At 39.7% G+C, this 16196-nt stretch overlaps 1 protein-coding gene across 1 annotated transcript; it reads left to right on the forward strand.

The window, feature by feature from the left end:
* The first annotated feature begins 8549 nt into the window (after positions 1 to 8549).
* On the forward strand, positions 8550 to 15224 carry Znf248 (zinc finger protein 248). The gene is made up of 5 exons (XM_042054523.1): positions 8550 to 8672; positions 8841 to 9029; positions 9227 to 9353; positions 9636 to 9725; positions 13242 to 15224. The coding sequence occupies exons 1-5, from the start codon at positions 8550 to 8552 to the stop codon at positions 14738 to 14740; spliced, it is 2028 nt and encodes a 675-aa protein (XP_041910457.1). The 3' UTR covers positions 14741 to 15224.
* Positions 15225 to 16196: the final 972 nt, after the last annotated feature.

A 16196-nucleotide genomic window follows, 5' to 3' on the forward strand; every position in this document is an offset into this window, starting at 1 on the left:
AACTGGATCAATATTAGATCTATTTTTAGTTGTATTTTTAAAAGCAACTTATTATCGTGTGTGTGTGTGTGTGTGTGTGTGTGTGATATGTATGTTTACAGGTGCTCATGTGCCACAGTGGGAGTGTGAAGGTCAGGGGACAACCTTGAGTGCCAGCCCTCATCTTGCACCTTGTTTGAAAGACTCTCTTTTGTCCTAGCTGGCCCTTGAGCTTTCAGAAACTCTGTCTCTGCCACCCATCTCATTGAAGGAATACTGGGGTTCTAGATATGTACTACCATGCCTGGCCTTTATGTGGGTTCTTAGGATTTGAACTTTAAGTCTTCATGCTTGTCAGGAAGCATTTTATCCATTGAACCACTTCTCCAGTCTCTTCATTTAGTCTTTGAGGAGCTTCTGTACTGATCCCATCAAGGTTGGTCCAGTTTATTTTGCTGCCAGCAGTGAGTTAGGGCATTCTGCCTACCACTTGTTGTTCTTTATTTTATTAATAATAGCCAATCAGATAGACTAACATGACATTCTAAGTCATAAAGCAGTTTGATTTTCATTTCCCTGATAGCTAGAGATTTTGAACACTTTTCATGTTTATTGGCCATTGTAGTTGGAGGCTGTTCATTTGTTCCCAGATGCCCAGACTTGAAATAATCACATAGAAACTATATGAATTGTAATACTATTTGGCTAATAGCTTAAGCATATTTCTAGCTAGCTCTTATATCTTAAATGAACCCATTTCTATTTTATATTTTACCACGAGGCTCGTAACCTACCAGCAAGAATCCAGCTGGTGGCTTGCGTCTTTCTCCTCTGACAGCTACATGGCCTCTCACTGACTTCCCCTTCTTTCTCCCAGCATTCAGTTTAGTTTTCCCGCCTAGCTCTACTCTGCCCTATCACAGGCCAAAGTAGCTTCTTTAGTCATTAACCAATAAAAGCAACATATATACAAAAGGCCTTCCCCACACCATTTCCCCTTTTCTGTTTAAATCAAGTAACTTGCAGCATGCTGCCCACAAAAGGCTATTTGTATTCCAGCTTTTGAAAGCAGTATGTTCATTTTATTAGCTCATTTATTGGTTGGATTGTTTGAGTTCTTTTTATGCTCTTGTATATAAATCCTTTGTTGTAAGTGTTGCTAGCAAAGTTTATTTTTTTCCACATTCTTCATGCTGTCCCTTTACTTGTCTGTTTTTGTTGTTGTTGTTGCCTTTTTTTTCCTCTTTGCTGTGGCTAAACCTTTTATTTTGATGAAATGCTATGTTTCAGTTTTTGGTATTATTTCCTAAGCTTTCAGAGTCCTCTGTAGGAAATTCTGACTAGCGTGTTTAATTTGAGGTGCTTTCTCTTACTGTGCAGGTCTTATGTCAGTCTTAAATTAAGGTGTTTGGTTCATTTTGAGTTTATTTTCATAGAATAAGAGGTACTAAACATCTTGACTCTCAGGCAACATGAAGTGAACTGAGACACTAGTTGTGGCTTAAACATATATGAGACCTCAAAGTCCAACTCCACAGTGACACACTTCCTCCAACAAGGCCACATGTACTCCAACAAAGCCGCACCTCCTAGTAGTGACACTCCCTTTGGGGGCCATTTTCTTTCAACCACCACATACCCCCATACTAATAATGCATAAAAATAGAAGACAAAAAGATATAAATTAGCTTATATAGTAGTAGCTTTCAGTGTGACTTTTAAATACATCTTTAGTTCTGGTTAATCCTCCTCTCCAGTGTCCCTGTTTCTGTTTGTATCTTGCATCTCCAGTATTCCTTTCTTCCAATTTCATATAGCCTGTGTTCTTCTGTCCCTGCTCTCCTCGATGCCTCTTCCCCTTCTATCTCCACAAGGCCCCTTTTTACTTCAAAGTCTCTGTAAACATATCAAGGATACACATGGCAGAATTGGAAACTGTGATCCACACATAGGAGAGAACATTTGGCTTTTGACATTGTGGACCTGGATTACCTCACACAGTGTAGTATTTTTTAATTTCACCATTACTTTTTTCTACAAATGTCATAATTTTATTTTTATTTACAGCTGAATAAATTTCCATTGGTTGTATGCACCACATTTTCATTATCTGTCCATCAGTTGATTGTCATTTAAACAGATTCCCATCTCTTACCTATTGTGAACAGAACAGTGAACCACAATATCTCTACAGTAGGGTTTAGAGTCCTTTAGGTACATGTTCACAGGTGGTGTATCAGAGTCGCTGAAGTTCAACAGACTTATATCCAGACTTCCACTCTGCTCACAGTGTATACAGGCTCCCCCTTTCCTAAGCCCATGCCAGCATTTGTTATCAGATGCATTCTTGATGATTACCATTCTGATGGGAGTAAGGCAGAATCCTCTTTTCCCTCGTGGTGAAGGGTTTTTTTTTTTTTTTTTTTTTTTTTTTTTTTTTTTTTTTTTTTTTTTTTTTTTTTTGGTGTTTAAAGAAAAAAATGTTTCCTAGCCATTTATTTCCTTTTGTAAACTCTGTTCAGTCCACACACACACACATCTTTTAATTGGGTAATTTCTTGATGTTTACTTTTTTAGTTCCTTGTATATTCTAGATGGTAATTCTCTGTCAGATGTATAAAAAAAGATTTTCTCCCAGCAGACGCAGGGTATGGACCGGGCCTGAACCAAGGTTAGGCCTGTTGGTGCTCAGGGAATTCTTCAACTTCCAGAAGCTTCAGGAGAAGGTGCAGACCTGGGGAAGAGAGCAGATCTGACTCTGGGTTACACTGCAAGGGGTCAAGAAGTTCCCCATCTCACAGCAGCTCCAATAGAAGCTGTGGATGCAGGGCAGGGATAGATCCTGAACTGACTTGGTGCTTAGCGGAGTCCATATCGCTCAGTGGCTTCAGAGGAAACTTTGGCCATAGGATGGGGAACTGGATTTAATTCAGTCCACAGGTTTGTTTGAAGTTCTCCCACCTCCCAGTGGCTTTAGGTAAAACTTCAGACCCAGGGAGGGACTAGATTTGACTCTGGGTGAAGCCCACAAACATGGAGAGTCATGTAACTCCCAGCTGAAGACACAGATCGATGCAGGAGGCCCTAGCTGACACAGGGCAATACTTGTCCCTTGGAGGAATATTTGGGATAGAACTTCCAGTCCTAAATACCAACACAAGGAAAATAACATCTCAATTCTACTAGGACTTATTCCTCTACTGAATACTGGAGACAACCACTGCTGAAAGAAAGAGGGTGATTTAAGTTTAAAAAATAAAGACAAAACAAACAAACAAACTCAACCAACAATCAAAATCCAGATGCCAAGTCCCAGCACAGAAACCAACAACATGAAATACCAAGACAGCACGTCTCCTTAACAAAGAGCCAATCCTAAATTGGTACTGTCTCAGTGTGGGTTTCTATAGCTGTGATGAAAACCACAACTCAAAACAACTTAGGAGGAAAGGCTTTGTTTCCGTTATACTCCTACACCAAAGTCCATTCTCATCAAAGGAAGTCAGGGCAGGCACTCAAGGCAGGAACCCAGAGGAGGGAACTGAAGCAGAGGCCGTGGAGGAGTGCTGCTTACTGGCTTACTCCTTACGACTTGCTCGGCCTGCTTTCTTCTAGCACCTAGGACCACCGGCCCAACGGTGGCACTGCCTACAGTATGCAGTACCAGCTTGCCAACAGCCGGATTTTATGGAGGTATCAACAAGTTTTCTCCTCTCAAGCTGGGGCTTGTGTTAAGTTGACACAAAAACTAATAAGCACCGGGGAAGCGTTGGGACATCATGAAAATGACGTGGAAGAATGTCCAGACAATTAAAAACATCAAGCATGCCGGGCGGTGGTGGCGCACGCCTTTAATCCCAGCACTCGGGAGGCAGAGGCAGGCGGATCTCTGTGAGTTCGAGGCCAGCCTGGTCTACAAGAGCTAGTTCCAGGACAGGATCTAGAAACTACAGGGAAACCCTGTCTCGAAAACCAAACCAAACAAAACAAAACAAAAAACATCAAGCGTGTTCAGTGATTATAAGCCCAAACAATTCAAAGACGGCATGGTACACTCCAGGAAAACCAAAAAGATGGATGAAAAGGAAGTCAGTCTCAATTAGGAAGATAGAATTACTGAAGAAAACCCAAACGAAAACAATGTTGGAATTGATAAAGTCAATAAACCAAATAAAAGCACAAGAGGCAAGCCTCACCAGCAGAGGGAAACAGAGAATCAAAGATGGACAATAGAGTAAAGGAACTGGATCATTCAGTCAGAGACTGTGATAAATTTAAAAATAAATATGAACAGAAGGTAGGAAAGTATTGGGACACCATGAAATGATTAACATTCAAATTATGAGCATAAAAACATAACACCATAGTTAGGAAATAGAGAATATTTTCAATATAATTATAGAAAACTCCCCAAAATAAAGAATAAGATGACCATCTAGACACAAGAGACCCACAGACTTTCCAAATACTTATATCCGGAAAAGAAATTCCCTATAACATATTAAAGCCATTGAGTAAAGAGAGGATATTAAAATCTACAAGAGAGAAAAGTTAAATCCTGTATAAAGCAGATCCATCAAAATGATACCTGATTATTCGGAAGAGAGATTTAAAGTAAGAAGGGCCTGGAAAGATGTATTCAGAGTTCTGAAAGGCCATACCTGTCAACCAGACCCTTATAGCCAGCAAAACTATTCAAATTGAAGGAGAAATAACTTGCCATGATAGAAATAGATTAAAAGAATTTGTCTGCTAAGCTAACTCTACAGAGAATACTGGAAGGAATACTTTAGTCTGAAGACAAGGCTAAACACACCAAAGAGTTCACCTGGAACAGTTTCAGAAGAGTTAATCACAAAGAAGAAACGAGGCCTAAAAATACTCCAACGAGATGGCAGACATTCATACAATTGTCCAATAATAACTCTTAATGGCCTCAATTCTCCAATAAAGAGACACAGACTTGCAGTTTGGATTAGAAAACAATATTCATCTTTTTGACGCATCAAAAAAATATACCTCACCATCAACAATAGACCCCACCTTAGGGTAAAAGGACAGCAAAGCGGTTACTAGTAAACAGAACCAGGAAGCAGCAGCAGAGCTGTTGTGATATCCAATAAAATAGACTTCAAACCAAAGCTAGTTAGGAGAGTTAATGAGGCTTCATCCTCATGAGAGGAACAATCCATTAAGAAGACTTTATAATTCTTAACACATGTATACCAAACCCAAGGGACCCAGTTTCATAAGAGAAATACTATTAGATCTAACACCACAGATTAACCCCAATACAGTAATAGTGGGTGACTTTAATACTTCTCTCTTACCAATGGATGGATTAGCTGGACAAAAACTAAACAAACATTAGAGTTAAATAATGTATCAAATGGATCTATCAGGGTTCTGTAAAACACATCACCAAAACACTAAATATACTTTCTTTTTAGCAGCACATGTAATTCTCTCCAAAGTCAACCACAAAATAAAACACAAAGCAGGTTTTACCAAATATAAAAAAATTGAAAAAGACGTCATCTGTATTCTGTCTGACCACTTGGAATGGGCTAGATAGCAACAGCATTAGAAAGGACTAACTAGTTTTAAGTCAACTTGATACAAGCTAGAGTCATTTGACAGAAGGGAACATCAATTGAGAAAATGCTTCCACAAGATCTGGCTGTAGGTAATTTTCTTAATTAGTGGTTGATGGGGTGGGTCTATGCCATTGTGGATGGTGCCCTCCCTGGACTGGTATCCTAGGTTCTATAGGAAAGCAGGATGAGCAAGCCTTGGAGAGCAATGAAGTAAGCAGCATCCTCCATGGCCTCTGCATCAGCTCCTGCTTCCAGGTTTCAGCCCTGTGTGACTGGTGTGACTTCCTTCAGTGATTGACTATGGTGTGGAAGTGTGAGCAATAGTAACCCTCACTATGACAGAAAGTAAGGGAAATATACAAACTCACAGAGACTAAACAACACACACTATTTTATGATAATAGAGTCAAGGAAGATATTAAGAAGGAAAATTCAAAAATCTTAAAATTAAATAAAAATGGAAACAACATAGTAAAATCTATGGAACACACTGGAGGTGATCCTAAGTTCATAGCACTTTGTGGCTACATCGTTAAATTTGAGAGATCTTAATAACTTGATGACGAACCTACAAACATTGGAAAAAATAAGAATAAACCTCCCAAAACACTAGAAGGGAAGGGGTAATCATAACCAGCGCTGAAATTAATAAAGTAGAAACAAAAGTACAAACAAAATAAAGAGTTGAATCTTTGAAAAAGAACTGATGATTGACAAGTCATTAAACAAATTAAACTCTCCTTCCAAAGAAACGACTCATTAATAAAATCACAGATGAAAAGGGAGATGTTAAAACAGATACTTTGGAAATCACTATGGTGATTTCTCAGAAAATTAGAAAACAACCTACTTCAAGACCCAGCAATACCACTTTTGGGTATATATCAAAAGGAAGCTCATTCATACCACAAGGACATGTGCTCAACTATGTTCATAGCATATAGCCAGAACCTGGAAACAACCTAGATGCCCCTCAAACAAAGAATGGATAAAGGAAATGTGGTACATTTATACAATGGAATACTTCTCAGCGGTTAAAAAAATAATGACATCTTGAAATTTGCAGGCAAAAGGATGGATCTAAAAAAAAAATTAAGTGAGGTAACCCAGACCCCAAAAGACAAATATAATATGTCTCACTGACTCAGAAGTGGCTTTTAGGCATAAAGCAAAGAAAATCCAACCTACAACCCACAGTCTGAGAGAACCTAGACAACAAAGAGGACCCTAAAGAGACATACATGGATCTAAATAGGAAAGAGAAAAAGACAAGATCTCCTGAGTAAATTGGGAGCAAGGGGGTCATAGGAGAGTAGAAGGAGAGAGGGGAGGAAGAGAGGGGTGCGGAGAAAAATGTATAGCACAATAAAAACAATAAAAAAGACAGATACTGAGGAAATTGAGGAGAGATTCATTAAGAATATACTTTAAAAGTTTATACTCCAGTAAACTTTAAAAGAAGTGAATGAATTTCTAAATGTGTATAATTCACTAAAGTTAAATTAGATTGAGATAAATAATAATAGACCCTAACTACCAATGAGGTAGAAGTATTAATTTAAAATCTCCAAGTGAAAGCAGGTCCAAATAGGTTCAGAGCAGAGTTCTGACAGATTTTTGAAGAAGAATTAACACTAATATGTGTGAAATTATTCCATAAAATAAAAAGGATGGAACACTTCCAATTATAGTAATAATTATTATATTTTAATATTATGTATTATACTATATTATTTATATTAACTATATTATATATAATATAATTAATATATTGTAATAATTATTGTCATTAGTATTATTGAGATAAGTTCTCATTATGCCAATCTTGCTGTCTTGAAATTCACTATGTAGACCAGGCTGACCTCAAACTCACAGAGACCCACCTGCCTCTGCTTCCCAGTTCTAGGATTAAAGGTTACACCACCATGTCTTGCCCAAATTCTTTTTGTGAAGCCAGTATCGCTGTAATACAAAATAGGACAAAGACCCAACTAAGAGGATTATAGGGTTAATGTGATGAACACAGACACAAAAGGGGAATTGCCATCTGTAGCATCTGTATTTTAAGTTATAATATAGAGCTGTAGTAGTAAAAGTCATATAATGGTGTCTTTAAAATAGACACGTTGATTAGTGGAACGAAACTGAGGACCCAGATAAAACTCCATAGACTTACAGTCATGTGAATTCCAATAAAGAGGCCCCAAATACGTATCAGAGTAGATAGCTTCTTCAACAAGTAGTGGTCTAACTGAATAGCTGCATGTCAAAGAATGAAGCAACATCCTTCCCTTTGACTTCTAATAAAAATCAAAAATAAAAAATGAATACAAGACCTCAACTTAAGACTTGATACCCAGAACCTATTCGAGGAAAAGGTTTCAACTAACATTTATAGGTGAGGGCATTCTGAACAGTGTCCTGATAACATAGTCAACCAAAAGCTAATAAATGGGACCCCATGAAACTCTACAGCAGAGGACATTGTCATCCAAGTAAAGTTGCCCGTTGCCCCCCACCCTCCCGCAGGCTCTATTCCTAGTCCTTCCCTGGGGATTGTTCGCAATGCAGTCACCATTCAAGGGTGATTACACTGTGAAAATAGAGTTAACCATCATCTTTGCACTCGTCACCTCTACGTACCAGCTTTAGAGAATATGGGGTTACTAATATAGTGCTTTGTGTGCTAATGTGTGAGTGGGAAAAGAACCAGAGAAAGTAGAAAACTGTTGGGAGGATGGCAGCCTTTGGTCTGCTGTCGTAACCTTTTCCTACAGCACACACACACCATGCCACTTCATCTATCTGTTGAATTCTTCCATTCTTTCAATATTTTTTTCTGAATTTCTTGCTTTATTGAACGCATTAGCCACAATTTATTTTGAGGTTCACATTTAATCATTTCAATAACCGTCAATATGGGTCTGCTTATGTTACTTCTTTTACTTCTTGTTCACTATTGGTTCGCACACCATGAAACTCTTTACTAGGTTTAATAAAACTACTGTGCTTGTCAAAACAAAAATCCATGAGACTTCAGAAAATGGTCTCCTCAAGCAGAGAGGTTTGCTCTATCCTGTGGGGTTAGACTCCAGGGCAAGTACTTTAATCAGTCATGGACTTTTTTTAGTGGGAGTCTGTCCCTTGTTTATCAATATCATTATTTATTTAACAAGTTCAAGTTTTGCTTCCTAAGAAAAAGTGAAATCTACTCCCAGGTTTGCAATGTCCACCTGATAAATGTACATGTGTGTATTCTTACAGGTGACACAGGTCACACGGATCACACGGGTCACACAGGTCACAACAGCCACACAGTCCATGCAGGTCACACAGGTCACACGGATCACATGGATCACACAGATCACACCAGCCACACAGGTCACATGGATCACACGGATCACATGGATCACACAGGTCATACCAGCCACACAGGTCACACGGATCACACAGGTCACTCTTAGACCTTTAGCAGCATCTCAAGTTATACAGGATATTTCCCTTTATTCTACATAGTGTAGTGGGAAAAAAGGGGAGGGGTATCCTGTTCATTATTTTTCAGTAAACTTTAAAGAAACCTGTTGTGCTAAATCTTCTCTCTATTGCCCAGTGCCAATGCCTTCATATAGGAAAAGAATGTTGTCTTGCAGGAGCAAGTGTCATTCAAGGATGTGTGTGTGGATTTCACCAAGGAGGAGTGGTATCTGCTGGACCCTGCTCAGAAAGTGCTTTACAGAGATGTGACCCTGGAGAACTATAGCAACTTTGTCTCAGTAGGTAAGGGTTTTTTCTCAGCGGCTACCAGTCACACACATCTCCAAGGTTGGGAGGGAATGTTTGTAATTTCCAGTTTGAGCCTTAGGAGTCTTAAGGCTTACGGGTCTAAGATGACTGATCTCTTTTTGCTGTGACAATGGTGTCTTCTCATCTCTCTGCAGAATGCTGAGAACCTTCCTGAACCATAGCTGAGGCTGTGCCTTTCTTTTCCTTCATTTTTTCTTTTTCAGTTCACAAAGCTAAACTATTGCATACCCAGCCTGTATTATTTTGCCTTTACAGGGTATTGTGTTACTAAACCAGATGTGATCTTCAAAATAGAGCAAGGAGAAGAGCCATGGATACCTGAAAATGGATTCCAATGCCATCCAGGTACAGTCAGTAAGGCAGGTTACTGACTTAGGTTTCTATTGCTGTGAAGAATCACCAAGACCCTGGCAACTCTTATAAAGGAAAAAAAAAAAAAAAACTGGTACTGGCTTCCAGGTCAGAAGTTTAGTCCATTATCATCATGGTGGGAAGCATGGTGGCATACAGGCAGACATGGTGCTGGAGAGGTAGGTGAGAGTTCTGCTTCTGAATCTGCAGGCAGTGGGAAGAGACAGTGAGTCACTGGGCCTGGCTTGAGCTTCTGAAATCTCAAAGCCCACTCCCTAGTGACACACTTCCTCCAACAAGGCACATCTCCTAATCCTGCTCAAGTAGTGCCACTCCCTGGTGATCAAACATTCAACTTCATGAGCCTATGCAGGCCATTTCTATTCAAACCACCACAGTTACCTGTGAAATTTACTACAGACCTCTGGAAATGACCAAGAACAGCTTCCGACTGTTGCCTTAACAACTCCTACATCTGACTCTTGTTCATACTTTTCTTTTGCTTAGACATTTTGGAGTGTTTTATTTCTACCTGTAAATCCAAAGTCAGTTGGCTTCATCTTAAGATTTATTTTGCTTAGTTAATTGCTCTTTGTTTTTACAAATTACACAACTTCTATTTTCTTTGGACACCATTTGTCAGCTAGCATATACCCATGTACTTCTATATATTCCACTTAACAGATGCATAATGGCGAACATTCACTGTGGTACAGTCATGTTCTAGGTAAGCAAGAGAGTAATATACCATGTATTATAGAATATATGCTACAATGAAGAACAGAATCATGTAGATACAATTATTTATTGTCATACACACTTCAATGCATACATATATGTGTATATACACACAGTGTCGGTTGGTGGTAAGAATGATGAAGAGAGCTCACACAGGGAGGGGAGAACAGCATAATGATGTATGCTATTTGGCAGAGAGGCCAGAGAAAACTTGAATGAGGCCTATGTTATATAGAATACTTTAAGGGAGTAAGAATAAACTGTATGAATGGAAATTATTCTAGACAAAGAGAACCTGAAGTGCCAGGCCTCTGTTTGAACAGTAGTGTAGTGATGAGGTGAGCAGGCCTGCTTTTCATCCTGCCCGGCTCCCACATGGCTAGCTTTGCCCGGGAAATAACAACACACAAATTGTATTCTTTTAAACACTGCCTGGCCCATTAGTTTCAGCCTCTTATTGGCTAATTCTCACATCTTGCTTTAACCCATATTTAGTATCTGTGTAGCACCACGAGGTGGTGGCTTACCAGGAAAGATTTTAATCTGTGTCTGTCTCAGGTTGGAGAATCATGGCGACTGCCTGAGACGTCTGCCTGATTCTGCTTTCTTTCTCCCACAATTCTGTTCTGTCTACTCTGCCTACCTAATTTCCTGTCCTATTAAAGGGCCAAGGCAGTTTCTTTATTAACCAATGAAATTAACACATAGACAGATGACCCTCCTCCATCACAGTAGCAGAGAGATCATTGTTTTAGATGGTATTTTATGTGTGGTTTGGATGAAATCTAAAGCTGAGATAGATAAATTTCCTTTTAAAAGACCAGACAGTAAATATTTTCGGTGCATTCCCGGTCATTGTTGCTGCTGCTGCCCTTCTGTCTTTTTCTGTTTGGTCCTCATGTCCCTCTCCCCTCCACCCCCATCCCTATTGTTTCTTCTACTTTTTCCCCTTTTAAAACATAAAAGATACTTTCAGTTGTAAGGAAGTACCTCAAGCCATAGTTTTCCAGTCCCTTTCCTAGGGCATGGTTTTGTCAGAACAGTCATGGGATGATACTTGTTCATAAAGTTATTAAATCCATCCATTAGAGGAGAAGTAGAGGAAAACCTAAGCTATACAAAGTCCAGTTCCATTTCTGAGGAATCAAGTATAGCCCAACCTTACCACCTTACTAGTTCCTCTGTGTGCATCCGTGGTTCCCTGTACTGCATCTGCTCAGCTCTTACCCTCTGAGTGGCATCCATGGGTTCCCTGTACTGCGTCTGCTTAGCTCTTACCCTCTGCGTGACACCCATGGGTTCCCTGTACTGCATCTGCTCAGCTCTTACCCTCTGCGTGACACCCATGGGTTCCCTGTACTGCATCTGCTCAGCTCTTACCCTCTGCGTGACACCCATGGGTTCCCTGTACTGCATCTGCTCAGCTCTTACCCTCTGCGTGACACCCATGGGTTCCCTGTACTGCATCTGCTCAGCTCTTACCTTCTGTGGGACACCCATGGGTTCCCTGTACTGCGTCTGCTCAGCTCTTACCTTCTGCGTGACACCCATGGGTTCCCTTACTGCATCTGCTCAGTTCTTACTGATTTCATCTCTACTCTCACTATTTTTCTTTCAAAAACACCTGCACCTGTTTATAAGGCAGGTAGAATAGAATCATTATAATTTATTTTTATGGACTACTATTAGGATAGTGAAAAAACCCTGGATGCTTCATGTGAAAAAGGAGAATGGAAAAGGGGGGAAGGAAACAACGACAGTTGGGCATGGTGGTGCACGCCTTTAATCCCAACACTGAGGAGGCAGAGGCAGGTGGATCTCTGTGCATTTGAGGAAAGTCTGGTCTACAGAGTGAGTTCCAGGACGGGCAGAGCTACACAGAGAAACCCTATCTTGTAAAACCAAAAAGAAAGAAGGGGGAGAAAAGAAAACAAAAGAAAAGAAAAGAAAGGAACAACGAAGAGCAGAGCAGAGAGAGCAAATAAACCACAGTGGGAATTACATCAGGGTAAGGATGAAGAGAACATAGACATAACTACTTTTGCATGTGTGCAATGACAAGCAGCCTTATGAACAAATCTGTCCATGCACAGAGTTTTAATGGATATTTTGAATGTTGATTTAAACACTTAATGTGAGTCAATTGATATAAAGTTTTATTTGCTTGCTTATTTTGTTTTGAACTGTTTTTGCTAGGATCATAATTTTAATTGTTGATCTTTAGGGCAGTAGATTGCTATAGTTGTTTTTTAATTAAGCATATAATTAGCATTCTTGCATTGAGTACCAACAGTTGAGGATAGCCAAAATTTTTATGATAAGGTGTCCTGAAAGTCTCAGTAACAGATACAGCAATATGATAGTTAGGGGTCCCACATGTAAATAAAACAAAGTTGATGTTAGATGTTAAAGCAGAAAACCTATGTGTAAATGAAAAACCTAGAAATAAAGGCAGGCTTAAACACTCCATTCCTGCTTCCACAGCAGCGTATTTAGTTTTTCTCCTCTAACCAGATGCTAAAGAAAATGTGCTGGATTCAGTTTGTACCAGGACACTGAATCTAAAACAATAGAATTAAACATAGAGTAGAGGATTTCTGTACAAGTCCACGCATCCTCAGAAATGTGTTGAGGTACTTCAGCTTCCCATGTCCCTTCTCTGCTTGTGTCTTTTTTTTCTGTGTGTTTCCTCACCCCATCAAAAATTTTTTTTTAAAAAAAGAAACTCAAGTATTATATAAGGTTTGGTGATATTTTTTTCCTCATTCATAGAAAGGAAATGGAAAGTGGACGGCCTATTGGAGAGCAGCCAGGAAGATCAAGGTAACCATTTCTGGCCGCTCATGCTCACCAACAAGCTCATGCGTGTAGACAGTGGAGGTAACCCAAGAAAAACCTCCACTCTAGAAATGGACCCTGTTTCTTCAACAAGTTTTCTGCTCAAAATATGTGACTCATGTGAAATGAATTTAAAGAATATTTCAGGTGTCATTATTAATAAAAAGAACTATTCCAGAAAGAAACTTGATGAGTTTAATATAGGTGAGAAACCACTCTTTAAATCTGGGCATGAGAAAATTCCTGTAGGAGCAAAATTATATAGATATAATGAGAAAAGGGGTGGCCTCAGCCTTTGCCAGGGTCTCACACGGCCAGTTTCTGGTCAGCCTTTTGAGTGTCATGAAAACGGACAAGGCTTCCGTGAGGAAATGGCCCTGTGCCCAGGTCAGCTCTCTCAGCCAGGGCAGACACTCTGTAAACACACCGAGTGCAGAAGAACGTTCACTGACGGTTTGAAGCTCAGTGTGTCTCAGAAAACTCGCCTGCATATGGAGCCGCACGAATGCAGCATTTGTAGAAAGTCCCTTTATGTGGATTTGCAGTTTGGACATGAGGGAGCTCTTCCCAGGAGCAGTCCTTGTGAGCGGAACGCCTATGACAGAATCTTCTGCGATGGCTCAGCTTTCATTGTTCACCAGGAAGCTTACTCAAGACAGAGTGCCCAGGAGTATAAAGTGAGTAGCAAAGCGTGGGCAAAGTCAGCTCTCTTTAAACACCAGCTAGTCCAGATGGGGGCGAAACCCTATCAGTACCATGAAAACGGGAAACTTTTCAGCAAGAAAACGCATCCCACCCAGTCTCGAAGAGCTCACTTGGGAGAAAAAACCTTTGAATGTGGTGAGTGTGGTAAAATGTTTTGGGAGAAATCAAACCTCACCCAGCACCAGAGAACACACACCGGAGAGAAACCATATGAATGTACCGAGTGTGGGAAAGCCTTTTGCCAAAAGCCACACCTTACCAACCACCAGCGAACGCACACAGGAGAAAAACCCTATGAATGCAAGCAATGTGGGAAGACATTCTGTGTCAAATCAAACCTCACTGAACATCAAAGAACACATACAGGGGAGAAGCCCTATGAATGTAATGCATGTAGGAAATCCTTCTGTCACAGGTCCGCCCTCACGGTCCATCAGAGAACACATACAGGAGAGAAACCATTTATATGCAATGAATGTGGGAAGTCCTTTTGTGTGAAGTCAAACCTGATTGTACATCAAAGAACTCACACAGGGGAGAAGCCCTACAAGTGTAATGAATGTGGGAAAATGTTCTGTGAAAAGTCAGCTCTTACTAAACACCAGAGAACTCACACGGGGGAGAAGCCCTATGAATGTAACGTGTGTGGGAAGACCTTCAGTCAGAGGTCAGTACTCACCAAGCATCAGAGAATTCACTCTAGGATGAAGGCTCTTGCAGCCTCCTAGATGGTCACCTTCCTTATGCCTGTCAAGTCGGTTATACGGTTTGAAAGTGAGCTTAGAGCCTGCCAAAGAATACGAGAGTACTAGAAAATGCCATTATGTTGAAATACACGAAAGCTTTCAAGAAAATAAAAACTTTCATTAGAAGATTGCTTTAAAGGGAAATCATTCATATAAACATATGGTTAAAAAATCTATAAAGTTTAAATTGTGTAATGTCTTCCAAATGTGTTTCAAAATTTTATTTTAAATATAATGGGTAATATTAATTTTACTTGTATTCATAGGAGACTATGAAACTTAAAAGTGAGTGACAATAGCATTAAACATGTATGTAAAGAACATGTGATGTTTATAGACCTTGTGTGAGTATGCTAATGTAATATTTATGTACTTTAGGGAGTGCTTGATCTGTGTATTAGAACCCAGTAAGAATGTGAGGAGAAATTGAACCCTTAGTGTAATAGCTATTATGGTATACTTTCAATACTAAGTACCACCAGTGTCTTTAAAGGTTGATAAGATTATGTATGTTTATGGACATATGTGTGAATGTGGATCTACATGTATGCCTATGTAAATATATTTATATGCATGTACACAAATGGTGATGTCATAAAGGCAGCTCACATCAACTTCAAAGTGCTGATAATTGTTAAAATTTCAAGAATTGTGTGAATCAGTCGTTTAAAGTTACACGAAGTTGCAGTTAAATTATATGGAGAGCAAAGGAAATAAACAGCACTTGTCATGCCTAATGATTTGCTGTCTTTCCCTGTTACCTTTGCTGCGTGCCATTGGCCTCCGTGCGGAGAGTGCTCTAGAGAGGGGCGACTGCTGCTGTCTCTCCAGACTCCACCACATCCATCCCTACTCTCATGTGGGTAGCTTGGCCTTCGGAACTGACAAAGCATGTGTCAGGGGGTACGGATCTCCTCAGAGAAGCTGTGTGCATGTGAGCTGTATGGCGGGCTTAAAGTATAAATCACCCATCCTTCTTTCTAGTTCCTAAAAATAAATACATAAATAAACATGGCTATAGCCATCATTACCAAACTGCCTCTGTAGTAAAGAAGCCAAAAGATGGTTTAGTGAGCCTTTTCATTACCTCAGAATTGTCTAGTTCTAAATACTACCATTCTCTTGTTAGGTTGGCCAGTATATGTTTCTAATGACATTGTCTCACGCACACACAAAACATTGTCACATACTTTTCACTATTTTTGACCACGAGTAGGGGTGACCATTATTACCAAACTACCCATTTGGTGAAAAAAAAAATCAGGCAGTATATTTCTGAGGGTTTTTCTTAGCTACCTCTGTGTCAACCATATAAATGCTGTCAATAAAAATGGTATTTACATGACTTAACGTGAGTTGTAAATGGTAATGCTGCACTCTAAAAATGAAATATGGTAGTGCATAATAAAATGCTCATTTTTCTTACCCTTGGTATTTC

This window comes from Arvicola amphibius, chromosome 2 (genome assembly GCF_903992535.2).
Source record: "Arvicola amphibius chromosome 2, mArvAmp1.2, whole genome shotgun sequence".
NCBI classification, from domain to species: Eukaryota; Metazoa; Chordata; class Mammalia; order Rodentia; family Cricetidae; genus Arvicola; species Arvicola amphibius.